We start from the raw sequence: 27,599 nt of genomic DNA, 5'->3' as shown, positions 1-27,599 counted from the left end.
TTCTCTTATTTCGCTTATTCGTATTTATTTTCCCTGTTGAAAATAACATTTTTGGCTAAATAGAGCGAATCAATTCTTTTTTTAGGAGCGATGACACGCTGTTTTAATTAGCAAATAGCAGGCCGCAATCCATTAATTAGCCTCCCCACACCTTCTGTGATGAATTCATCTAGCGTTTGCTCCCCGATCGAATTTCCCGTTTCACCCCTGCTCGCTAAATCCGGTCCTGCTCCTCACCCTTGGAGATGGCATGCGTCCTCGCGCGCTCCCCTTAACATGGCGTCATAGAACAATGACGAAATCCGCCGTCGTCTCCGACACAGGGAAGCTCTAAAAGTAAATATCTTTTCGAATCGCTTGAAAGCTTTCTTAGTCGCTCCCTAGCTAGTTTTGCCAGCAATTTGCACCCTTTCAGTATGTAATGCATGCGATGGCTTACTCACGACAGTTGTGCTGCAGCAACACGTGCCTTTGCCGCTCTCTGGCTTGTGCAAAATCAATAGTCGTTTTCTCTATTATTTCTCGAAATTTGTGCAACGGTCGCGACCACATGCTGCCGAAGCTCTACAAGTAAGATTCACACTTGCTGTTATTTATTTTGTCTTGATCGATTAGTTTGGTGTCTTGTTACATCAAGATTTCGCGCGGAAAAGCTCCGGACGAAATGAATTTTTTATTTAAAGTGACGGGAAACTCACAACTTGGACGATATTTAATATTAGATCGGGGCTTGAAAGGCCTCTTAACTCTGACATCATCTTCTTAAAATAGACGGTTTGCTGATATTCCCCATTTGCCGGATTTTCTAAATCAAACTGTGACGATCAAAAAAACTTAAATATTTACAAAATGAAGTTTGTAAAATAATACAGGGTGATTCACTAAAAAATTTGTAACTTCTAATGTAGCTACAGCTTTGAAATTTTGTATATGATACAAATCGACCATCCTCATCCTCAGAATTTTCAGTCAAAATGATTCAACTTCGGGAACTACGATAAATTGGCTCTAACTTTAAAATTTTAAATGGAAATCACCTTTTTTTATTGCATTTTTTAAATCGCTTTTTTCAACTCAGCAAAATGTACCCAGTTGTTGGTAAACTTATCTGTCATAGGTTATGACGTCTGTCAATTTTTATTTGCAGGGGCTAATTCAAAACATCTCAGTTCTTAAAACTTTTGCATATTTGATAACCAAAAGTTCAAAGAATTTTCTAGAATTTTCAAATTTGCCAACTGTCAAATTGCAAAGCTGGTATTAATTTTTGAAAATAATGATCGAAATATGGTTATAGCATGTGTTTTTCAAATGGAATGACCCTGTGTTGTCATTGCCAATCAAAACAACATTGATTTTTATAGAAACTTTTACTGACATTTTCTACAGTGTGAGTTTAAAATACTTTCATAAAAACCATTGTGGTTGTGACTAACCGGTTACCACGACAATTTATATAAAAGTTAATGCCAAGAATTTACCAATAAAAGTAAACAGAATGTAGATAACGAATTTGCCGCCATTTTAGATTTTGCAATTTGACACCATTTTGGATTTTTGAATCTGTCGCCATTTTGGATTTTTGAATTTGCCACAAATATTTGAAATTTCCCCCATTTTGAAAATTTGAATCCCCCATTAGCGTGATTGGTGTGACGCCATGTCACGTCATTTTCATATTTAGTGGTGGGGGGGGTGCTACAAACCCTCCATTTTCACTACTAATTTTTTTTGTTATTGCCATTTGTAAAAAAAGCAAAAAAAAAACAATCGCTTCTTACAAAATAAGGCAAAGACAAACATGTAAAGCCTGTTGTGCGTATGAGCTGTTTCAAACTATAAAAACGCCAATGTCGCATTTTACCAAATTATCTTTTTAAATAAGATTGATAAAATTGTAAAATAGTTATTAGTGATTAGTGACATTGAAAGTGTAAATTTCATTAGCTATTATTTAGCTAATTTGGAGAAAAAATGCGACGTTGACGTTTTTATAGTTTTGAAACAGATAATAATTAGCAATAAGTCTCTATAACTTTTTTATTTAATTTTCTTCTTTTATCGAATTTTTTTAAATTATTTTTACTTACCCGTAAGTTAAAGAAGTATCTATCAATTGCCATTAAAAAAACAATTAAAATGACGTTACTACTCAAAAACCAATGACGACACAAATTTTATCATGGTGTCAAAATGTATTATTTATAAAAATAAAATTGACCTGTTCAAGGATTTTTTTGAAAAATGATCCACAACAAAAATATGAATTTTATGCAATACTTTAAACTTAAAGTATATCTGTTTTTTACCGCTTTTAAAATAATCAGAAAAAATGGAATTTAACTTGTTATTTTCATTTTTAATTGAGTAAACTTTCAAAAAATACAATAAAGTTGTAATTAATAAAAATGTTCAAAATGTCTACCATTTTCATTCAAGAAGTTCAAAATTCGATGGTAAATTGTCTGGGTTACTTTACACCATTCATTAATTTATAATTACGAGTATAATAACTAATAAGCTATGATTGAATTAGTTTTACTGCTTATTGCCTTATTCGATAATGAATCAGCTGAAAACTAAGAAAAATGGTGAAGTTAAACAATTATTGTTGACCATTTTGTAAGGCCTACTCGATTAACGATGTTTCATTGTAAAACCTGATTTTGTGATTATTTCAAAAACTATAAATGATAGCTATTGGGTGTGTTTATAATATAAAAGTCACCATAATATTATTGTTCTTTCGACAGCCGCTAAGAATGTAAGGTCTTTACATAAAAAAAACGAGTTGTAGTCGGTTTTTCATCGTATTGCAAAAATCATTTTAGTCTTGAAATTTGACAATTGACAATTTTAAATATTCTAGAAGATTATAGGATTTTTGGTTATCAAATACAAAAAAATTATTCACGTATCGTAAAGGATTCCAAAGCTATGATGTGACTGCGACAGATAAGTGCTAACAAATGGATTCATTAAAAATGTAAAAATGCAATAAAATTAAAAATACTAGGTATGTGCTTATTTAGTTTAGTTAGTTGAACTCAGAATGGTTAATTTGAGTTGTGTACAAAATTTTAAAACCGTAGCTACACTGGCGAAGTAAAAAAGTTTCTAGTATAGGCACTAAAAGGATCACTCTGTAATAAATAATTTATATTTTATTTCGCGGATGAAAAGTTTTGCACCCTAGGCTAAATTCTGGTACAAGAGTTTGAACAAACTCCCAACTACAACACGCCTTTAATTATGTTGTTCATAATTAACAGGTAACAACTACGGAACGATAAAATTTTCTGTTTTCAATACAAACAAATATTTCCAATAACAAACAATGTTTTAATTAACTGTTTGGATTTATCGTTTTATAGCTCACGAAAGTCTCATCGTTTTGTTTTTGCTTTCGTATACTTTTATCGATTTTGTCGGCCGAAAACACAATAATTCGCAATATTACTTGAGAGGATAAGTTTGGTGCAGTAATCAGCAAGTTCAAACTTTTGTGTTTTTCTTTTGGAAACGAAAATTAAGTTTGCCTTTTCAGTATAAAACATTTATTTTCGATCCACCAATTCATCACGATTTGTAAGATACGGGACGGAATAGTAACGTTTTAAATCACGACATTGCCAAATTTTTCGTAGACAACTGATAATGAAATAATCTTGATTAAGTGCTGTGTCAACCATATTTCAAAGTTTTTTGTGTGTTTTAGGCAAACCGTATAAAATAAAAGATCTTCAGTTATAACAAATTGCTAATTCACTAAAACAATCCGCGAAATAATCTTAATTTTATAAAATAAACCATGCTTTTATTCCGAGAGGTTTAGTTCTTCCAAGAAATTTTACCGAAAATTCTTCGAATTACATACTAACAACTTCTAATAAGCGACTTGTTTTTAATAAATAAACTAAGGTCTGATGTGACATTAGTTAATTTTTTGATTATACAGGTTCTGCACCGAATATACGCACCCAAATATAAAAAAAATCAGAAAACACTATTAGTTGTTTCAAAACGCCAACGTCGCATAAAATAGTTATGAATGATTAGGTCTCTCATTGAAACTGTAAATTAGATTAGATATTATTTTTTTGAAGTACATGAATAATTTATAACAGCTAATTTTAAGTGAAAATGCGACGTTGGCGTTTTTATAGTTTTGAATCAACTAATAGATTAAAAAATACACATTTAGTTATTTAATTTTTGGAAACCTATGACAGTAGTAGTCAAACTAATTACTGGTTCATTAATAGTTATAAATTGCTGTGTTTCAGAAAGAATTTTCATGTGTTTTATCAAGAGACAATATGATTCTAATCCATCTAACTCAATCGTTAACTAACTAAAAACCTTGCAATTTCTGGAAGGAAACAAACTAAAAAAAAACAATTTTTCAAAACTTGGAATCGAGTTTGTTTTAGAATACGTATTGTTGAATGCGTTTTACATGCGCAAGCGTCATAAACTAACTATATAATTTGTAAAAAAAATAAAAATTATGGTTTTCTTCTCAGATGTCGAGTATTTGTTGACATATTAGGGGAAGGTGTACGAATTGGTAAAAGTTTAAAGTTTGATAATGTAGTATTCGATAAAAAAATTCATTATTCTTCTCTTACTATATTAAGATTTTTATTTCTTACTAATCTATTGTAAACAAATATTGTCTTTGTTACGACTTACGGTAACCATAGAGATAGTCATAATTTCCTTGCGGGAGTTATAGGAGCGAATTAGGAATCATTAAAGCCCAGTTTCTGAAAACATACTTAACGGAGATATAAATTTAAGAAGCCTCAGTGAAAACATAGCAACGCAAGTTAGATACGTCTACCTTAGCAACTAAAGAGAGATAAAACAAAAATTTATTTTGTTTGTTTTTTTATTTGCTTTGTGTTCATTGTTATTTAAATTCAACAATTTTTTGTACTTATTTCAAAAATCTTAATACTTTGACAGACTAGAAATAAGTGCGCTATGAAATTATTTACAGACGCTAATCAAACTAAGTAGAACAGGAAGTAAATACTTCTATACACAAAGCGATCGAAAAGTCCTTCCATCAAGTAAGCTTAGAAATTAAAGGACGTATGGCTGCGGAACTGAAGCCAAATATCAAAGGAAAAATGTCAAAAAAGGTAAACAGATTAAATTATTGTTGGAATCCAGTTTTGCCCCTTAGACAACATTTACGGGTCGTGTAGCGTTCGTGTGTAATTTATGTTACGAATTCACGTCATCTAAAACAGTTTACTTTTGAGATAATTTCGGTTTAAATTTTGACAGCAGGCTGAACTAATACACGACACCGGACACACGTTCTCAAGTGATACGCCTACTTGATAGAAGTATTTTCTGATCGCTTTGTAGTTACTTTAATTTTTTCCCAATAACCGAGAAACAAGTTTAGGAAAAATCTTTAACACGAAATAAAAAACGCGAGGAGCCGTTATTTTAGTTTCTTATACGATTTTTTGGAATTTAATTGGAATTACTAGAGGTTAATGCCACGTATCAAAGTATAAGGGTCGGTTTACAGAAAGCAAAATTAAAATTTAATTCAAGATTACACTAATTAAGTTCCATTTAAAATGCATTGACAAATCTTAAGTTAATTTCGAATTAAATTTAATTGTGATTAAAATGTTGTGTAAACCGGCTGTTATAATATTTTACAGTATTAGCAAGGTAAAACGGTTTTTACTGGCGAAAGGAGGGAATGACTGGGCCGAAGGCGAGCCTGCACCTCCTGGAGCCAGTAAAAACGGTTACCTTGCGTATACTGTACAATACTTTATTTGTTTCTCACTTGTAAACAAAACGAAAGTTATTAATAAAATTTGAATAAAAAATGTGGCTATTTTCGAAAATTTATCAAAATGCTGTAGAAAATTACTGTGGAAACGACATGACAACAACGTTATTTATTAAACAATTTCTTTGCAATTTTGCAATTATTACACCTTTAACAGATTAATAAAATGTCTCACGTACCAGAAGCAATTAGAAACGAAGCGAGAAGTGTAGTTTTGGGTTTATTACCCAAAAAATCTTCAGCAAGGTACGAGCATCAGTATTTAGATTTTAAAAATTGGCAGAAGAAGCAGAACGTAGGGAGTGTAAACGAGGAAGTGATTCTTGGCATACTTAAATCAACTGTCGATGAAATATAGCCCCAATTCTTTATGGTCCAAGTGGTCAATGTTAAAAAGCTGCTTAGAAATTAAAGAAAATATTGGAACTGACAGGTTTGCTGTTTACTGTAAATAACTGAAAGAAATAACTGTTGTTTTATTTAGATTTTATAAAGTAATTGCTTTTTTAAAAAGAAAAAATGAGCGTTACACGCCAAAAAAAGCCAAAATCCTAACTAAAAAGCAAGTCGAGACTTTTCTGCTGGAAGCTCTTGACGACCAGTGGTTACTCTTTAAAGTTGTGACAATTTTTGGAATTTTCGAAGCTTGTCGGTGTGATGAGCTTTTGTCTCTCACATCAAACGATGTAGAAGACACAGGGAAATACATAATTGTCACTTTGCGAAATACAAAAAATTTTACAACAAGGAGGTTTACAATAACGGATGAGTGCAGATTTCAACCTTGCGTTTTGTACAGAAAATATGCGTCTCTTCGACCAACTCAGGCCGAAAGTCTACGCCTTTTCTTAACTTATCGTAGCGGTAAATACATCTCCCTGAATGCTGGTCAACACACTATTGGTGGCATACCGAAGAAAATTGCGTCGTACTTGAAATTAAGTGAACCGGAATTGTATACCGGTCATTCTTTTCGCCGCTCAGCGGCAACTATGGTTGTGGATTCTGGGGGAGACATTTTGGCACTGAAACGTGCAGGAGGCTGGAAATCTAGTGCTGTTGCAGAAGGATATGTGGAAGATTCAATTAAGCAGAAGCTAGAACGAGCAAAAAAATTGTTTCTAGTTCCAGAGCCGACAAGTGCTTCCTCCAGTTCCAAATACGCCTCCACAGTTTCAGAAGAAACAAGTGAAAAATTTAATGTTAGTGGGAATCAAAATTGCAATATCACTATTAATGTGTATAGCCGAAAAATTAATCCTGTTAATAATGAATAAGTTGTTCTTGTATTTTAATAATTTGTAGTTTAATTCAGTAATTCAGTTTCTGTTTGCAATAAAAGCTTGAGAATTAAGAGTAATTTTGCCTCAAATTTTGCTAAATATTGATGGTTGTAAAGAAAACAATTTCTAATCAATATAAATCAACGTTGCAAACGTGTTAATTTTATAACTGGCGCTCCTGTCAGTTTTACTAGTAGCTAACTTGTAAAAGTGAAGTTTCGAAGTGATTAGACAGATAATTGACGTTTACAAGTGAGGAACAAATAAAAGTTTAAAATATTTGGGATTTTAAAATTAAAATAATTTTTGGAATTACGAAATTATTTTTTCAATGATCCGAAATTACTTGGAAAGATCTACCATATAGGATGAATTTATGAATTATTTTGGAATTATGACAGTTATGCTGAAATTACAAAAAATAATTTGGAATAGCAATAAGTACCAATAAAAAACCAGTTATCAAAATAATGTTAAATTTATTTTGTCATTACATTTTTCATTAAATAAAATTTCTCATTGCTTATTAAATTACAAAATTACTCGAACAAAATACAAAACGGAAATATGAACCAAATAAGGTTTTGTATGCGGTTACAGAAATCTAAAAAAAATACAAACAACGCATTATTTTCCGAGTAATAATTAAGATCCTCCGTTAATTTTCTATTTCCCACGTGGTTTTAAGAGTGTATTTAAGCCGCTTAATAGCCTCCTCATCCCAGTTTCTCATTTTTCAGGCTGCTCTCACTCCGCATGATGAGTGTCCAAAAAGCCTAGCCAACAACTTCACCACCTCCAATCAACTCAGAAGAATGTTGGAACCCTACGCCCCCAGTTCGATATGGCTTGTGGTGGTAGGATTCGTAATCGCCTTCATCCTGGCCTTCGGCATCGGAGCCAACGACGTCGCCAACTCCTTTGGGACCAGCGTGGGCTCCAAAGTCCTCACCATAGTCCAGGCGTGCTGTTTGGCCACGGTTTTCGAAGTGGCCGGTGCTATTCTCATAGGTAATGAGACTTAGTCACCACTTAACCACTCCAATTGATCTCTCTTAAGGTTACAAGGTCTCGGACACCATGAGGAAGGGCATCCTGGATATCAAAGTGTACAATGACGCCGAAGTCGAGCTTATGTTGGGCTCTCTGAGCGCTTTGACATCGAGTGCCGCCTGGCTGATGGTCGCAACGTTCTTCAAGTTGCCCATTTCAGGGACTCACAGCATCGTGGGCGCGACGGTGGGGTACAGTCTCGTCGCCAGGGGGACCAGGGGCGTGCACTGGGGCACGCTTGCCAAAATTGGTAATAAAATTAGGCTGGGCCAAAGAAAGAAATATTTGTAGTTGAGTGAAATATTTATATACCAAAGAAATTGTAAGAATGTTAATGACCGCCTGCAATATGCTCACTATCCAGAGGGCCGTTAGGCCCGAGGGACTGTCGTAAAACCTATGATAGAGCTCAATATTGTTCAAAGTAAAAATGTCTAAAACATAAGTAAAATAGGCATCTGCACTTTTGTCCACCGTAAAAATGTCCAAAACAGCAAAACGTAATTTTATCCAACGTAAAAACTTTCAAAGTATTTTTGTTTATCGGGTGGATACTAGTGCTCCTTATTTAAGATGCAGCAGCTCGTAAAGTTGCAAAAAATGAATACTTAAACCTGTTAACTTTGTTTTTAATGATTTATTTTCATGTTTACTTGATTTATATAATTTTTCAAAATGAATTGTAGGAAAACATTTCCTTTGGTTTTAAAAATTAATAAAAACATCACTTCAAAAATGCAGCAACATTGACAACATTGAGTAATGTTACCATGGTAATACCCTTGGTTAATATTTTTCTAGACGTATAAAAATAGGAGTACTTATACGGCGTTGCCATTTTTTGTTTTTAATTTCAGCCAAATAAAAGGATTATGATTTTTTTATCGAAAATACTGTTCTGTATAGTTCTAACTAACTGTTCTTAAGAGCCTATCCGCGACTTTTGACACATCCGACATAGTCAATATAGTCAATATTGATATAGTCAATCGTTTATACAGGGTGCTCAAAAACCGGCGCACCAACTCAGTGGTACGTTATTGAGAAGCAAGTGCAGATTACGGGAAAAATGTTGAAAAAATTCCTAAAGTCATATTTTAAAAAATCTGGAGCTACAAACTTATTGTATTAACTTCTTTAGTTTTCATTGTTTTTTTATATTTTTATGTTTTATACCAGGTAATCGCTCCGTAACAAAACGATGAATAATTATTTTTAAATTTATTATCAGATTTTAGCAGTTTTTTTAATTAAAAAAATATAAAATTCATCAATAAAATCACAATTTGTAGATGTGCCAACACTGGGAATTATTTCCTAGGAAACCGTTTCAAAAATAATTTATTTTTATTGTTGCTCAAATTCTATTGCGATCATGACTGTTAGACAACGTTGCCACATATCATTTATCTAAAATCCGTTATTTATCAATAACTTTAATATAAAGAATTTTTTTACTATTTTTACCTTTACATGTAACCAGTTCTCTACCACACACCATTGAGTTGGTGCGCCAATTTTTGAGCACGCTGTATGTCTACCCAAGTGTAAAGAAAATTAAAAAAAATCCAAATCTCTAAGAATTTTTTTCACCGATCGCTTTATTTTTGTCTAATTTGACTGGGCTACTAACGTAAAATAAGCATCCGTATTTTTGTTCAATACTAGCATTGTAACGATATAACTAGGTATAATGTTTTTTCTATGTTGCAACATGTAAATAAATTGTCTATACTAAAATTTAAATTTTAAAAGTGTTTTTATTAACGAATTCTACCATAATTTTCAGATAAGCATAAATAATTAATTTTTTTCTTAAAAAACAATTACGATATTCACTCCTCCGGCAATGCTGTCAACACCCAAACATATTCCTTGATCACTGAACCTTTTTAAATAGTACATTGGATTATTTTACGTTGGACCATTTTACATTGGATTAAAATACTTTGGATGATTTTACATTTTGGACAATTTTATATGCATTCCCATGATAGTTAATTACTCGAAACTTATCTACCTAGCAAAATTATAAAGGTCGATTTACAGAAACGGAAATTAAAATTTAATTTCGAATATTAAAGCGATGTAGTGCGTTTATAACGCACCAGCTTATAAATGATCATATTATTTTTCAAACACCGATAATCTTTCTATAAGTTTAATGTATTTTTTTACCGGTTAGAGCGAACACGCTTATAATAACGAATTTTCGGATATAACGAACTAGATTTAACTTAAAATGTGATACAAATTTCCGTTTATAATCAACTTTTCACTGAATTTTGAGAAATATGTCGGGGTTGATCATGACTGAAACCGGTGAAAACCTATGTTTTTAAACTTAATTACAGTGTCAATTTCATAGTTGTGCAATTTTATGACAGTAGAGCTCAAAAAATTCAAAATAAATCAACTTGCTTTATCCGATCTTTTACTACTTTTACTATTTTTTAGATATAAAGGTTGCAACCTCCACTTTTTTCCAAAATTTACATGACTAATAAGGCGATGATTTGACAAAATAAAATTCGGAGGTATCTTTACCAAAAAGAATTGATGCTAATTTTTTTCATTTTATTAATTTTTATTGCAGAACTAAGAACTAAGCTCAGAGATCAAATTTCTTTACCGAACAAAACTCTCCATATCTTAGAAACTATAAATATTCGGATAAAGCAAGTTAAATTATTTATCACTATTTTCACTTTTGATCTCTACTATCACCCCTTAACAATATTTGCACAACTATACAGCGTGTGTCACCTAAGACTCATGTTTTCTTTGTGTTTCTTACAATAAATATTTATTTTGTCTTATTTCATATGTAAAGTGAAAACCTTTGCTAAAAACACTTTTTTTAATTTACCGTTTATGGCAAATCTCGGATATAACGAATTGATTTTGATGCATTTTCGTTCGTTATAACGACACCAATATAATTCAACATTAATTTGTTGTCGTTTAAAATAAACTGACAAATAAGTTAATCTCGAATTAGAACTTGATTGCATCAAAAGTTTTTTCTGTAAACCGGCCAATATTATTAGCAATATTAAATTAAAGGAATTTTGGTTACTGGGTGATTTACAGCAATACTTTAAAAACTTTGAACAATGACATCAAAGCATTAAATTGTACAGAATTTGTTCCTCTAACGTTAACGATATTAATTTCTTTTCTTTACTCAACTAGAAATATTTATTTCTCCGTACGTCCAAAGACTTGAGGCTTCGGTGCACGTCAAAAGGATCACTTTTAGATCTCGAAATCTCCGATTTTTGTCGTAAATATACAGCACGTGTTTTACCATTTTTTATTTTTAGTAAATAATTTACCAGATGATTTTCTAAATGGTAAAATGTTCTAAGCAGAGCACAAAAAAATAGACAATCATAATACAAAAATACTTTAACGTCGCCGTCGTCATCGTAAAATTGAAGATTTTACCTTTACTTTGATAACTTTACACTTTTTTCTATTAATTTGTTGCTAAGTGAGTGAATTACATCTATTATACAGGGTAAATATAATGATTACCTATACAAAAATATTCTAATGAGCTATTAGAGTAAAGATTAAAAACAGAAATAGCAAACAACTTGCCTTATTCGAACGTTTTAAGTTTCTGAGATTGATAGATTAGAAAGATAAATTTAAAATAGAAAAGTTGACAATGACGAAATTGACATAAATATTTTTTTTTCAAATACTGACTTATGAATTTATTTTTTAATCACCAGAAGTACTATAGCAAGTTTTTTTTCTAATAAATTTTTAATACACAGAGAGAAAAATGAAAAATGAGGGCAGCAAATTTGGTTATTTTTAATGTTATGCACATTTTTTTTTCGTTTGAATAGTACATTATTTCAACAAAAATCGAAGAAATTGAGTTTTATACAAATGGTCCTTTAAGAAACAGAAATACATGATGATATTTTTTTCCAGTGGGGTCCTGGTTTATCTCCCCGGTGCTGAGTGGTGTAACTTCAGTCTGCATTTTGTTAATTATAAAGTACTTGATTTTATCGAAACCTGATCCTCTCGAAGCAGGTCTCTTCTCGTTGCCCCTTTTTTACAGTTTTACGATATTAGTTAACGTTTTTTCCATCGTACACGATGGTCCTAAATTGCTCTACATGGACAACATACCGTTTTGGTTGGCGACTACCATAAGTCTTTCCATCGCCTTTCTCACAATGATTTTCATCTGGTTGGTGGTAGTTCCTTGGCAGAGACGGAAAATCAAAGCTGATTTGTTAGCCGAGAAACCGACTGTTAATTTCAACATTGGCGAGTCTACAGGTAGGCAAATTTGTTCACAATCCCTAGTTACACAATTATACAAAGTATTTTTTTTAAACGAGCCATCCTAAATCTCAGCAAACAAAGAAAACAAAAAATTTGAAAAAACTGCGATTGGTTAATTTTTATTTACAAGGGAACACCTTTAGTGTACTTTTGAAAATTGTTGGTCATCAAGTCAGCAATGAAATTTAATTAAATTCATTGTCTAACTTTATTCATACGGCCCATTGATAGACTCACTATCTTTTTCATATAATTAAAACACTTTTTGTGATATTGAAGTTTAAAAATTTAAAATTCGTGTCCAATATTAAGTTTTACTTGTTTCAGAATTTCATAAAACTCATGAAAAACCTTTTACAGTAATTCATGATCTACTACTACTCTACTAAAAGGTTCGTTGAGGTAGTTGCCGTGGTTCCTGGCGACCTCTTCTTGAACATAATTTATAGCATATTATAATAAAAATACACGCAAAAAAATGCAAAAATTATGACTCACACATAACACTTTATGACTTTTGAATTACACAAACAGATTAATGATTATACAGGGTTGCTCAATTTTAAAAAATCTAGAGCTACAAACTTATTTTGTTAACTTTTGCAGTTTTCATTATTTTTTAAATGTTTTTATGTTTCACACTAAGAAATCGTTCCCTAACACAATGATTGATTATTTTTAAATTTATTATCAGACCTTAGAATTTTTTTGAATTAATAGTTATTTATTTAACGAGTTTGAGTGTAAATCGGACGCTTTATTTCATGAGCGAATTGTTAAACCACGAGTGAAAACGAGTGGTTTATTATCCACGAGGTGAAATAACAACCGATTTGCACACGAAAACGAGTTGAATACAACATTTTATTTTTCGAATTAAACTCAACAAAGCTTAAAATTGTTTTAAATTTATTGAAAATGGTCTGACGTTTTGTCAAACAGTTGTCAAAACTTCCTTACACCGGAGAAAAACTGTAAATTTTGACAGCGTCAAAGAATAAAAAAATCAAATTCATCAAAAAATCACAATTTGTAAATGTGCCAACAATGGGAATTATTTCCTGGGAAACCGTTTCACAAATAATTTATTTTTATTGTTGATCAAATTCTATTGCGATCACATCTGTTAGACAACGTTATTTATCAATAACTTTAATAATAACTTTAATACAAAGAAATTTTTAAATATTAAATACCACTGACTTGGTGCCCCGGTTTTTGAGCACCCAGTATAGCGAATTTCTACCGTTATTAAAGATGGTACGATGAAAAAGATTATTCTGGTTTTGATTTGGTATTGATTTTAAATTTTGTCACTAGAATAGAAGACTTTTGCGGTGAACGAAAAATGTTGTTATCAAGTCGTTTGATAATGGGTGATTAATAATCTCAACTGTTATAGGCACTCACTCACTACCGCTCGCTCGTGCTTTAAACAGTATCGATTATTATACGCCTACGGCTGGTTTACAGAACATTTTATTCGCAATTAAAATTTAGTTTGCGATTAATTTGACATTTGTCAATGTATTTTAAATGTCAACTTAATTCGAATTAGTTTAATTCTGAATTAAATTTTATTAAATTTTAATTTCAGTTTCTGTAAACCGACTCTTAATTTTATTACTATGTATTAATATTTTGTTCCTTGTAATTCTGAAAAAATCTGAAAGACTTCATATGAATATAGAGAATAAATAAAGTATAAAAGCAAACGCTCATTTCTGTCTGGTTGTTACGTATAGAGATATAGTAAAAATACTTTTAGAAGACTGTTGGTAGTGTTAGTTACTGTATATACAGCTTGCTCAAAAACTGGCGCGCCAACTCAATGGTGTGTGGTAGAGAACTGGTTACATATAAAGGTAAAAATATTAAAAAAATTCTTCGTATTAAAGTTATTGATAAATAACGGATTTTAGGTAAATGATACGTGGCAACGTTGTCTAACAGTCATGATCACAATAGAATTTGAGCAACAATAGAAATAAATTATTTTTGAAACGGTTTCTTAGGAAATAATTCCCAGTGTTGGCACATCTATCCATTGTGATTTTTTGGATAAATTTTAATTTTTTTAAATTAAAAAAACTGCTAAAACTGATAGTAAATTTAAAAGTAATTATTCAACGTTTTGTTACGGAACGATTACCTGGTATGAAACATAAAAACATAAAAAAAATAATGAAAACTAAAGAAGTTAGCACAATAAGTTTGTAGCTCCAGATTTTTTAAAATATGACTTTTGGAATTTTTTCAACATTTTTCCCGTAATCTGCACTTGCTTCTCAATAACGTACCACTGAGTTGGTGCGCTGGTTTTTGAGCACCCTGTACTGTATAGCAAGCAAATTGTGGTACTATGGTATTTTCCCAACTTTTAGATACGTCACCTGAGGGCAGTCCACGAAAATCGAATCGCAACTCAACGGCTTTATCTGAACGTCAATTAACCGTAATATCCGAAAGTACCGAACTTCAAGCCATGGAAAATAAAAAAACGGCCGCTAAATACATCTTCCCACTGCAAACCAATGATAACAAAAATGGTTACATGCCGGCTAAAGAGACTGAAATCCACACCAGACCTAAGACTTTAAAACTGGTCGAAAGTACAAACGAAGTGAACCCAACTCTGTCTCCAAGCTCGAGTGGAGTTCCCTTAATTATTAATAAAAATACTAGAACACAAAGTGACCAAGGAATGTGTGCTTTAGATATCAAAGATAACGAAAGCACTCTCGTTGAAAATAAAAGCGTCTCCAAGTTGTTCAGTTTTTTGCAAGTTTTAACTGCCATGTTTGGTAGCTTTGCTCATGGAGGAAATGATGTCAGGTAGGTACTTACTTATTGATACACAATAGCGGCTAACTCTTGTAATTGTATTTTAGTAACGCAATAGGCCCTTTAGTAACTTTATGGCTCATCTATACCGAGGGAACAGTGCACCAAAAATCGGAGACTCCTCTCTACATCTTGCTGTTTGGAGGGTTTGGAATTTCAGTCGGATTGTGGCTTTGGGGGAGGAGAGTTATACAAACGATTGGGGAAGATTTGACCACGATAACCCCCTCAACGTATGACCACATTTATTTTTATTCTTATACATACTAAATTGTATGTTTTAGTGGTTTTACGATTGAAATCGGTGCAGCTTTTACAGTATTACTAGCCAGCAAAATCGGAATACCCATCTCGACCACCCACTGTAAAGTCGGATCAGTTGTTTTCGTCGGTTATTTCAGTTCTTCGAAAAAAGGAGTAGATTGGAGTCTATTTAGGTGTGTATACGGACTATTAAATACGAGGGTACGACACAAATAAATCGTCAATATTTTTGATGGTACCTAGATACCGCAGTTTAAAATTTAAGAGCAATTTACTATGTAAAATTATTTGTACAATCAAAAGCGTTAATCAATTTGACTCAAACAAAATTTAACAAAACAACATAAGCGATACGAGCCCTTAAGAACTTTCTGAATATTGCGAGCTGTATTTAATAAATAACGGTGAAGATGCGTAACTCAAACAAAACAAAATATGGGCAGATAAACCATTAAATTCCCAATAGTAAAAACAAAACTGATAACTTTTATCGAAAACTATATTAAACTACGAGTAATTCAAACTTTTAACAACCTTCAAAACGCAATTAGCGAAGTAGTTCAATTTAAACTATTTAATTTAAAACAATTTGGAGCCAACACGGAAAGTTTTGGGTATAAAAAATCAAGTTAATGTTTTTTTTTTGCAGGAACATCATCTCAGCTTGGTTGATAACAGTGCCCATTGCAGCTTTACTCTCTGCTGCAACCATGTTTCTTCTACGTTACATTGTTTTGGATTAAGACACTAGTAGCTAAATCAACAGATAATACAGGATGGCGCAAAAGTATGTTTTCAATTTAAACTGGGAAAAACAAATTAATTTGTAAATAAACTAGATTTTCTGGTTTAAGGATATACTACTCGGACACAGCTTTAAAATAAATTCAGTTTATAAAAATTTGCTACTCTATCCGTCTCTTATAATAAAAATCTTTTTGGAATTGCAAACAACCCCTTTGGGAAAATGAAAACTCCACTACAATCAATTATAAGGTTGATGAATTTCTAGTACAAATATATTTATATAAAAATATTTTTTATGTAACATTTTAATTAATACTAATTTTTATTTTGGAAGAGATACTACAATGTGTTTTTAAATAATTCTCATCTAGTTAATTTTAAAATTAGTTTACATGTAAAAAAAAATTGTGCCGCTCTGCTCAATTAAATCATCAAGTCAACAAACGTCAAATCTGTCAGTTGTGAAATTCAATCAATTTCTTTTAAAATTTTCATTAAAATGCAACTAAATTGGTACACTGTACAAGAATAGTTATTTATTTAATGAGTTTGAGTGTAAATCAGACGCTTTATTTCACGAGTGGATTTTTAAACCACGAGGCGAAATAAATGAACCGATTTACACAAAAACGAGTTGAATACAACATTTTATTCTTCGAAATAGACGCAGCAAGGCTTAAAATTGCTTTAAATTTGTTTAAAATAATCTGACGATTCGTTCTGAGAAATGCCAAACAGTTGTCAAAACTTCCTTACACAGGAGAAAAACCGTAAATTTTGACAGTGTCGAAGAATAAAATACTTTTATCATCTAAAGCTTATTTCCGAATTGAAAAATGGCGCATTTGAATTTTTCGGAGTGAAAAATAAAGCACAAAGTCAGAATTTCTGTAAAAGAAAAAAATTCTGTGTTAAACTGAAAAAACAAAATAATAATAAACAAAATGGTTCATTTAAAATTGGACGTTGTTCTTAATATAATAAATGAAACTAGTTTTTTATAACCACAATTTAAATATATGTTAATGATTACTGATTTTTAAATTAAAAACTTAATGTTCAAATATCATGAAAAAAAACAGTAGATCAACTCTATATTACCAATATTAAATTTTTTTTTTGTATAAGTACTGTTTTTTAATAAAATAAAATGTATAAAAATTTGTTTTTTCATTTTATCTTGAAACGGGACACTTTTTTTTCAAATTCATATATACCGGGTGCTCAAAAACCGGCGCACCAACTCAATGGAGTGTGGTAGAAAAGTGGTTACATATAAAGGTAAAAATAGTAAAAAAATTCTTTGCATTAAAGTTATTGATAAATATCGGATTTTAAATAAATGATATGTGGCAACGTTGTCTTACAGTCGTGATCGCAATAGAATTTGATCAACAATAAAAATAAATTATTTTTAAAACGGTTTCCTAGGAAATAATTCCCAGCGTTGGCACATCTACAAAGTGTGATTTTTTTGAAGAATTTTATTTTTTTTTTTAATTAAAAAAACTGCTAAACTCTAATAGGAAATCTAAAAATAGTTATTCATCTTTGTGTTAGGGAACGATTATTTGGTGTGAAACATAAAAAAATTAAAAAATAATGAAAACTGAAGAAGTTAACAAAATAAATTTGTAGCTCCAGATTTTTTACAATATGACTTTAGGAATTTTTTCAAGATTTTTCCCGTGATCTACACATGCTTTTCAACAACGTACCACTGAGTTAGTGCGCCAGTTTTTGAGCACCCTGTATTATTGCTACTCATCTACATATATTATTGCTACTCATCACACAGTTACATATGTCTTCAATTGTTTTATGCGATTTGAACGTTACGTTTTTTCATAAATAATAACACTGAATTTTAAACCCCTTACAAATTCGATTTCAAATATTTAAAACCAAACATTAACTTACTTGTGACGTTATGTTTTAATTTAGGAGCAACAACCAATCGTAAAGGAACCATCTTGTAATTTTTCGTAAAACTTCAACATAAAATTTGTTAATTCGAACATTCGTTTGAACAGGCCCTCTTTAACTAATATCAATATAGTTCAACCTTAACTCTTACTTCTTCGTGGGTTGAATTAAAGTATAAACGATTTTTTTGCACAATTTGTGTACCTCTTGAAATGTACCTTAGAATTTTTTAACCACACTGTCCGAAAAAATTTTACACTAACTTTTTGGTCATTTGAAAAAAACATTTAAAGCCACTGAAACTTCAGAAACCTTAAAAGTTCATACAAATGTAAATCTTCTATAGGAAGTAAAATATTTGAACGAAACAGCCAAGAGAATCAAATTTATATCAAATACAAAATTCTTCGATTTGGTTCTTTTTCACCCCAAAGCTGTGGTGTTTTTTATTACTCACCATTATAAAACTTGTAACTATAAAACCCTCTAAAAATATTTATGGTTGCACGATTTGTAAAAATTCTGGACTGATTTTGCGCCACCCTGTAGTACTTACGTCTACTCAAAATTTTGGATATTTGAGGTTGTAGAAGCGTCGCTGCAGTCACTAAAATATAGTACCTTCGAAAATTGACTAGAAATTTTGCTTCATTTAAAATTGGTCAAAAAAACATCCCTTTAGAGCACTGCATAATGGCCTAAGACCGACTTCGTGCACGTAACCTCCGAGTATTATCTGCATGATCGCAATTTTAAATCAATGTTGGTTAACAAGGTGTTAGACTAGACAATTTGGACGTAGACGTCTCTTTGAACCACCTCGTAAAAAGTCTCTTATTTTTCTATTCCTGTGAAACCGCTTAGAGGTTTTGCCTAACCCAGGTATTTAAATGTATAGGTTGTATTTATTACGGAGTACTATATATTAGGATTCGAAACGACGTACAAATAAAACGTTCCTGTTTTCGACAATTCCGTTATGTTGATTAATTCTAACATTTGGATTTTCTTTAACTCTAGTTTCCTTGTTTCGTTCGTGAAGTTCATTTAAAATTTTAAATAAAAAATACATTCTAGTCAAAAGAAAAATCAAATTAATGCCTTCAAGATGCTGTACTACTTATAGCTGTAGCAATTCCTTTTGTTGAAACTATAAGCTGATTTCAATTTGCCAATAAGGTGAATACGAATGAAGATGCAAAAAAGTGAAAGGAATAAAGTAGTATAGAATAAAATTTTCTCATTAACAGTTCAACGACACCGTATTTATTATATCCAAAAGGTTTAAAATAATGATATGATCTCGCGGATTTTTGTAACGAAAATTTAATCCTCTATAATTTTCTTATTATTTTTAACCGTATTTGCAACGTTTTGAAAAGTTCAGGATGAACAGCTAATTTCAATTGTTTTAATACTTTTTTTCTTTTATATTTCTCGCGAAAATTTTAGTCGTCAGTTTTTCTAAGCCTATTATGAATGCAAAAGCCCATTAAAATGGTACCGTAGGTAGTATAACGCTGGAAACAACCTCATTTTAATTCTACCATACTGTAACTTTTGGGTGCGATTTTGAATATCGTTCAGTCTCCTAATTTATAGTCCTCCGTAGTTGTAATATTTTTGTATTATTTGGCGAACTAGATTCTAGTGGCATGTCTGTGATTGAAAACTAATTTTGCCAGTGTCTTGTTCTCGTTCGAAACAATTGTTACAAAATATTGTCAGTAAAACAAATTGGTTTTGTCCGGCAATATTTTACGTAATTTATTTTTTTCAGATATATTTTGTATCGTATTGTTAACAACTTGACGAATGTACGGCACATGTCAAATTAAAAGGATAGCGATGAATAAATTAGAAACCAAATAAAGTTTTATAAAAAATATTCTATTTAACTATGTTGACTTTTGGGTACAATTAATTACATCCAAATCCTATAAAAGAAATTGTACATTGTACAAAAAAAACTTACAATAACATGTAAGAAGATTACTTTCAACTTGCAATAAATAAATTAGTTAAGTGTGTTATTACTCGAGCATGACAACTTGCTCCTGCTGTTCTTCGTCTTCTTCATTGCTCGACGCCCCTTCCACAGTTACCTCACCTGCTATTGTTACCTCATTTACATTATCTTCCAAGGTCACCTCATTTACAAACACTTCTTCATCAAAAGTTTTAGTAACCATCGCGTTCTCAAACAAATGTTCGTTTAAAAATGTACCCTCCTCGATAACATTCTGTTCCTCTTCCACCTCCCCATCTTCCGTTTCGACGTCCTCACAATACTCCTCAATCTGCTCCTCAACTTGTTCGTACTGCAACTCACTACTATCGTCTTCTTCAACTTCTTCATCAACAGTTACTTCTTGTTTTGGGATGATTTCGCACGGCGAAGCCGATTGTTGTTGTTGCTTGATAAGCTTTGTAGTTTTCAAGAGAAAAGTTTTAGGTGCCTAATAAAAAATCTCAACAAAATTGCGGCCACCTTTCTACGTACTTACATCAGAGTCGCTCTGTTGGGGAACCACTTTTAATATTACGTTTTTACCCGATGTAGTTTTCACCATCACCAAACTCGAAGGGTATGAAGCAACACTGGTTACGTCGTTTGTGCTCTCAACTTCTTCAGTGTGGCCAACTTCCAAAGCCTCGGTTCTAAAATTTTAGCCTAGCTGTAATTCGATTAATCACAAACAATGAAAAACTGAAATGAGAAATCATGTACGAACAAAATAATAAAAGCTCACTCAATAGTTATTTACATTGCAAGTGCGGTACAGTATAAAGTTTTTTTTATTGGTAACATTTTAAGCCTTCTGTTTAATATTTGAGTCCTAGATATAAACACTATTTTAAAACACGTTTCCCATATCAACGTGTTTTTACTATTATAAAAACACGCTTCCCACAGCTACGTGTTTTAAATTTAATTTAAACGTGTTTTAATTTAAAATTTAAATAATAAATAATTTAATATAAAACACGTTTAAATTTAAAATTAAATTAAATTAATTAAAAATTAGTTGAAATTTAAAAAAATAATTTCAAACCCGTGTTGTAGCAGCAAAAAAATTTTGAATAACACTCATGCGAAAACGCTTAAATTTTTCAGGTCTTCCGACAGCCCTCGAATTTTAACCTTGTGTTTTCGCACTTGTATTATTAAGGCTACAAATTAAATGCACAGTAAAAATAATAAATGCACAGTAAAAATAAAATTGCACAGTAAAAATAATAAATGCACAGTAAATAGTAGCATCCCAAAACTAGAGAGTGTAGAAATCCACATTTCAAGTTTTACGTTTTCGAGTTTAATCCATCGAGGGGTATGTTTCCTTTTAGGTTGCTGGGGCAAAGTCCCCGCCTGCAAACTTTTTAAACTGTGCAAACTGAAACTAGATACTGTGCATATAAGATTTTTTTACTGAGCAAATTTTAATAAAATACTGTGCGTGGTTTACTTGTCATTTAGATCTTTTCTGTGCAAAAATGAATTAAATACTGGTCATTTATTATTTTTTACTGACCAAAATCGAATTTATTACTGATCGCTTTATTACTACCCTATTATTAATAACTAACTGTAATATTGAATAATACCTCTGAATGCTGTAAAATACAATGTGTTCAAAAATGGTTGTTCATCAAGTCACCTATGAAATTTGAACGTAATGTGCCGATGCCAAAGTGACAGATCCGTCAAAATGAAGCAAAAAGACTGCGAAACCAAAAACGAAAAAACACGGAAATATAAAATACAAATCAAGACAAACCCCACACTTGAAAGAACTTTGCCAAAAAATGCAAAAAAGAGAGTAAAAAGCTAATTCAAAGATTTGACAGAGATTTGGACGAAGCGGCACATTTAATTTGAATTTCATAGTTAACTTTAAGAACAACCATTTTCGAATACATTGTACGTAACGTACAAATAGGGTACGAAACTTTTTGGCCAAAAACAGTCCTTCGATTAATTCAAATTTCGATTTCTCAACAAATGGGATCTATGAGTTTATTATTTTATCACGAAATGACACTAACTTGAAATTAACAAAAAATTGAGTATATTTTTGAATATTAAATAATTAAATGAGAGCGGTACCTTCTTTCAACATTCATGAACTTCATTTATCATGAAGTGTTTCGTGATCTTTTTTTTCGTGATATTTCACCGTTAAGAGTACCTGAACTGTACAAACGCTTTCTAAAAATCAGATATCGTAGCCGTTAAAAATGCTTAAAAATGGTTTCTTCTGACCATAAAGACCAAACCGGTAACGCTTTTGAATAAAAATATTTGAGTGAGCGTTTATTTCTTAACAAAACCAATCAACCCAAATAAGAAGAAAAATAAAAAGTATGAAAATTATAAAACAAAGTTTTATTTCAATTCATTGTGCCATAAATGCAATACGAAACTGGTTTCATGTTCGTGCTTCAAGCAAATCAATAAATCTCCAACATGAAAGTTTAAAAGGTGAATAACAAACATTTAAAGAGCACTTAATTTTTCACACAACTTTCTTCAGAAATTTCAAAACAACAACTGAAACAACAAATTCAAAATCCTGCTTCTTTAAAAATATGAAGAAAAAAATCAATATGAAGTTACGGGCTCAGGAAAATAAGAATTAGTTGTAACTTATGGTGTACAAGTTGGTGTATATTATATAGAAATTTGGAATAACTCGTTTCCAGTTTTCCAAATAACTTAAAATTATTTGAAAACGTTGTGTGGAATACTAAAAATCAATCCAACGAAGAAGAAAAAGACAAAGATGAAGCAGAGTTTCCCCTACTGACGATGTCATATTAGTTAATATACAATTAAAAGAATCAGGAAGTGGTTCTAAGGTGTATATTCATTATGTTTATTACTTGAAACGAATAAAATGCGAATTAATAACGATCGACTTCAAAAATGTATTTCAAGTAAAAACAAAAAAAAAAAAATCAGAGCCCCAAAAAGGTGTCATAGACACAATTAAACGCAAATAAAATATATAAAATACTTTTTTGTACTCATAGCTTTTAAATAGCTATTTCCCGGTTATCTCCAGCGTGTGGGAATTGGGAAATGGACTTTCCCACACTGCGGTGTTTTTTACTTTGCAACAATAGCTAGGGACATTTAATAGGTTGGTATCGCTATCGTTGAGATGGAAACGCTAATTTTTGTATGATACGTTGATAACTTGATAAGTGACAGTTCATGTCAATTTGATGATTGTTTGACCTGCTACCAACCTATCAGCAAAAAATTAATGTTAAAAACCACGAGTTATTTATAAAAATCCGTGCATCAAGTTCCCCTGAAGCTATTTAATTTTTAAACTATTTTTCAGTAATTTGTTTTTCGGAGTTTTAAACGAAAATCTATAATTTGTTCAAATTGTTTTTAGACTGGCTTAGCAAGTGCCTTTAGGTATAGCGTTCCTTAAGTAGATAAGATATTATTATTTTTTCTTCGCAAATTTTTAGATTATTTTACTAGCATTTACAATATTTTACTTAGAAAATGAGTATTATCTTCCTACCATGCTATTAATTCTTAATTTGAAGTTCATCAATGCAAAGAAAATGGCAACTTAATTCGAATTGAATTGAATAAATATGATTTAAGATTTGTCATTAAATTAAGTCAATTTTGATCAATTTGTCAAATTATGTTCAATTCTAATTTAATTAAATTTAGAGTTCTATAAAAAAACGCTGAATTGTGCAAGTAAAAAAAATTATTGAAAATTAACAATGCAGAACTGGAAAAAAAAATGAACAATACCATGGTAGTAATTTGCTCTTTGTAATTAAAGAGATTAATTAAAGAGAACAATTTCACAATTAAGCGAAATTGTTGAGAAAAAAAGAGATGGCAATATCTAATATTTAATTCAATTTCAATATAGTATTGCCTGTTTATGATACACATAAAAATGATTAAAATACATTAAATAACTGTTTTTCTCAAATAATGAATTATCTCCGCAAGTTAATAACTCACAATGATAAAAAACAAATAGAACATGGAAAATTCCATTTTGCAATAAACAAATTTAAATGGATGCATGAGCACACACAAAGCAAAAATTCGAAAACACACTTTTTACAATTTATCAACCAATGTTTTATGTCGTAACACATTTCTGAGATAATTCTAGCAATTTACTTACCTTCGAAACCTAAGAGATTGGACAATTTGAGATGGTTATTGCCGATTATTTCCCGGCAAAAAAATGAAATGTATGATGAATTTTGACAATAATGACAAGCAATTGACATTTGACAGCTGTCATATGTCACATTGTTGTGAATAACAAAAAGTTCGTGTTCTCACCCTCTATCAGCTGGATTTACAGTAAGTCCATAGTGAATATCCGCCTGCCAGGGATTGAATTTCCTCTCACTGGTGACCTCCTCATAACCGTTTGTGTTTTCCTCGTAGTCTGACTGACTGTCTTCACTGCCCCCATCGATCCTCATCTGCTTGCTCCCCTTGTGATAAACCTCCCCGTTCACGCCACGTCTTACTCTCCTACGCCTTGTGATCGTGTAGTGCATGGAATCGTAGCCCTCCCTTCGCATCATTTCGGGCAAATAGCGTCTTCGTGCGTTGATAAACCAATTACTGATCTGCAGCACTGTCAAGTTGGTTTCTTGAGACAGTATGTTTTTCTCCACTTCGGTCGGATAGGCGTTGAACCTGTGCTCATACAGCCAGTTTTTGAGGATTTTGACGGCGTCTTTGGGCAAGTGGCCCCGCCGTTTTATAGCGGATTTCTCCACTTGGTGGTAGTGAAACATGATGGGCTGCTCCTCGTCTGAGCCCGTTTCGGCTTCCTCTTCCGACTGGAACCTGGAGTGGTCCGTGAAGACCACTTCCCGCATGTGGTACTCGTTCGGACTCGACATTTTCCTACTCACAATCGCTCATGCATTAATCGAACCGTTTGACAACGTCTAGAACAAAGGAGACTCTGTTTTTACATTAGCGACGAATTTAATAAACAAATCTTGCAGCACAAAATTGGGCTTATGTTGTTACATGCAACAAAATTGACTAGTGACGTCACTATGGAGGGGATGGGTGTGTGTGAAATATTTTCTACATTTAGGCCTTACCTCACACATTCAAACGAATTTCGATTTTGGTTATTGGCTTTATTCAAAACACGGCAAACGATTACACGCTGATGATGTTTGAAAACAAATTTCACACAAATGTCAATACAATTAGGTTAGGTCGAAAGCTTGGGTATTTGTCAAGATTTTTCAAACACTTTGCACGAAAATAACGAATTGGGGGGGTTTTGCACCAATTACCTACACTTTTTACTGGATTTTATTACAACTCGGAAATGGATATGATGCCGAATTCACCATCACATCTAGGGACTGCGGAGTTTTGAGGATGCTTTTGTTTGCCTACCGTGGTATAGCTACCGACGCCATTACTGTTACGCTACCGAAGCAACCGACCGGAAACACTACGGTTATCACGGCTGATGAAGGTCACAAAATAATTAAGAAAATACTCCTAATTTAAAAAACTTCGCTAAGTTACGTAAGTTAATTAATTTCGAATCGAAGTGAGTTGTGACGTGGAAATTTCGAAATTAAGTTGGCAACATTGAATAATTCAGGGACAGTTTTAAACAAATTAGGGATACTAAATAAAGTCTTTAAATGACTAATCTATAAAGCATTTTTATCAATTATCAATTAAGGTACAAATGGTACAATGAAAGAATAGTTTTCACCGATAGAAAAAAACCTATTTTACAATTTTATTAATCTTCAATCAAATAATTCGGTAAAATACTACATTGGTATTTTTATAGTTTTGAAACAGCTAATATAACAGAAAGAATATTGTAATCGACTATAATAATAGTATATTATTATTAACAGTATAATAATACACAAGTTCATAAGGCCAGTCTTGAAGCACGAATTCTAGTTTAATAGTGTAAAAAGCGTATGGCGTTAGCCACGAGTTATTTGAAAAAATGAGTGCTTCAAGGTATAAAACGATGTTTTTAAACTATTTGTAATTTTCGTTTTTATTTTTTCATGCGAAAACCAAAAGAACTAGATGTTTTTAACTGGGACGTTCTTCAGGCATTTTTTTACAAGGAATCTAAATCTCTCATCGGATTTTTCAAGACGTTCTTGATGTTAGAGTTACAATACTCAACTTTGGTTTTTCTTATGGACGCCATATTTAATACTTGTATTTTTGAATAGTATTTTTGTTCCTGATTTCAACGATGTATCACATATTATCGAGTCTTACATGCTGATTAAGATTAAGATAAATTTTCTTTAACAAACTAAATTTTGACAGTTCTATTAAATATGCGAGTAGAATTTTTATAACTTTGTCTTGATTTCTTTTGCGAAGAATAAACTTCTAGCTTATCATGTTGTTTAATTTTTCTAAGCCCAAATTCAATTAAAGCTCCAAAATCTAGTTTGTTTAAAAACAAAATTTTTGGCGTTTTTTTCCAAAGCACTTTTCGCAAAAATGCTTTTTTCTCCAGTTTGATCAGCATGTAAATTCCGATCATATCATGTGATACATCGTTGTAATAAGGAATAAAAACACTTTTCAAAAATAGAAAAAGCGGGTATGGCTCTCTTAGGAAAAACCAAACTTTAGTGTTGTAACTCTGACATCAAAAACGACTTGGAAAATACGATGACAGATTCCCTGTGAAAAAGTGCTCAAAAAATGAAAATCACGAATTTAAATGTTTTTTCCAATAATTCAAAAACTAAAAATGACGCTAAATATTCTTTCAGTTCAGCATAAACATGAGCAACTTTGCCCTAATTTAACCGATCTCATGTTTCTTATAATCATTAAGATCCCCATGGTGGAGCTCGAAAAAAAGACACCCTGTAGAATACGATGCAACTTTTTAAAATTTGTAATCGCCGAGTTCGTATTGGAATATGTATGGTTGGTTGTGTTTTACAGGCGCAGGCCTCGAAAAAATTACCCTATATGTCTATCAAAGCATTAAAATGGAGACAAATTACAAAAAAATAATTTAACTAATCTACGGACTGTTTATAAAAAAGTGAAGGATCTCAGGTGGTTCTGGAATTTAATTTGCCGAATTTAATTATTTTATTTCTATAAAAGTACCAATTTTTATCTGTTTACAGGAAAACCGTAAAACCAAATTTTTCTTATGCTCACATTGTTCGTTTTTTCTTGAAAGAAGCGGCAAATTTTTAACACCTTTACAATCCTACATTCCATTATAGAAAAATTGGAGAATTCAAATAGAAATGGAATAGAATGTGTTGTTGTTTTTTTTTCGAAAAAG

At 31.6% G+C, this 27,599-nt stretch overlaps 2 protein-coding genes across 7 annotated transcripts; one reads left to right on the top strand and one right to left on the bottom strand.

Moving 5' to 3' along the window:
* Window positions 1-208: 208 nt before the first annotated feature.
* Window positions 209-20,146, top strand: NaPi-III (Na[+]-dependent inorganic phosphate cotransporter type III). Of its 3 annotated transcripts, none has more exons than XM_015979696.2 (8): window positions 209-336; window positions 7,851-8,121; window positions 8,171-8,413; window positions 12,115-12,471; window positions 14,862-15,312; window positions 15,369-15,554; window positions 15,606-15,758; window positions 16,235-20,146. In XM_015979696.2, exons 2-8 carry the CDS (start codon window positions 7,926-7,928, stop codon window positions 16,326-16,328), a joined length of 1,680 nt encoding a protein of 559 aa, XP_015835182.1. In that variant the 5' UTR covers window positions 209-336; window positions 7,851-7,925; the 3' UTR covers window positions 16,329-20,146. The 3 variants fall into 3 exon arrangements, with proteins under 3 accessions (XP_015835182.1, XP_015835184.1, XP_015835181.1); XM_015979698.2 differs by lacking the exon at window positions 209-336 and adding an exon at window positions 419-570; XM_015979695.2 differs by lacking the exon at window positions 209-336 and adding an exon at window positions 6,621-7,029.
* On the bottom strand, window positions 20,128-25,746 carry LOC103312892 (uncharacterized). Of its 4 annotated transcripts, none has more exons than XM_064356581.1 (4): window positions 25,589-25,746; window positions 24,599-25,221; window positions 20,766-20,919; window positions 20,128-20,717 (listed from the first exon to the last, which is right to left on the bottom strand). In XM_064356581.1, the coding sequence occupies exons 2-4, from the start codon at window positions 25,171-25,173 to the stop codon at window positions 20,292-20,294; spliced, it is 1,155 nt and encodes a 384-aa protein (XP_064212651.1). In that variant the 5' UTR covers window positions 25,174-25,221; window positions 25,589-25,746; the 3' UTR covers window positions 20,128-20,291. The 4 variants fall into 4 exon arrangements, with proteins under 4 accessions (XP_064212651.1, XP_064212650.1, XP_064212649.1 ...); XM_064356580.1 differs by having other exon boundaries at window positions 24,599-25,238; window positions 25,384-25,731; XM_064356579.1 differs by having other exon boundaries at window positions 25,384-25,731.
* Between the last annotated feature and the right edge of the window lie 1,853 nt (window positions 25,747-27,599).

Source organism: Tribolium castaneum, chromosome 5, assembly GCF_031307605.1.
Source record: "Tribolium castaneum strain GA2 chromosome 5, icTriCast1.1, whole genome shotgun sequence".
NCBI lineage: Eukaryota > Metazoa > Arthropoda > Insecta > Coleoptera > Tenebrionidae > Tribolium > Tribolium castaneum.
Note: the sequence above shows the minus strand (reverse complement) of the source record. Positions and strands in the feature narration are given on the sequence as shown.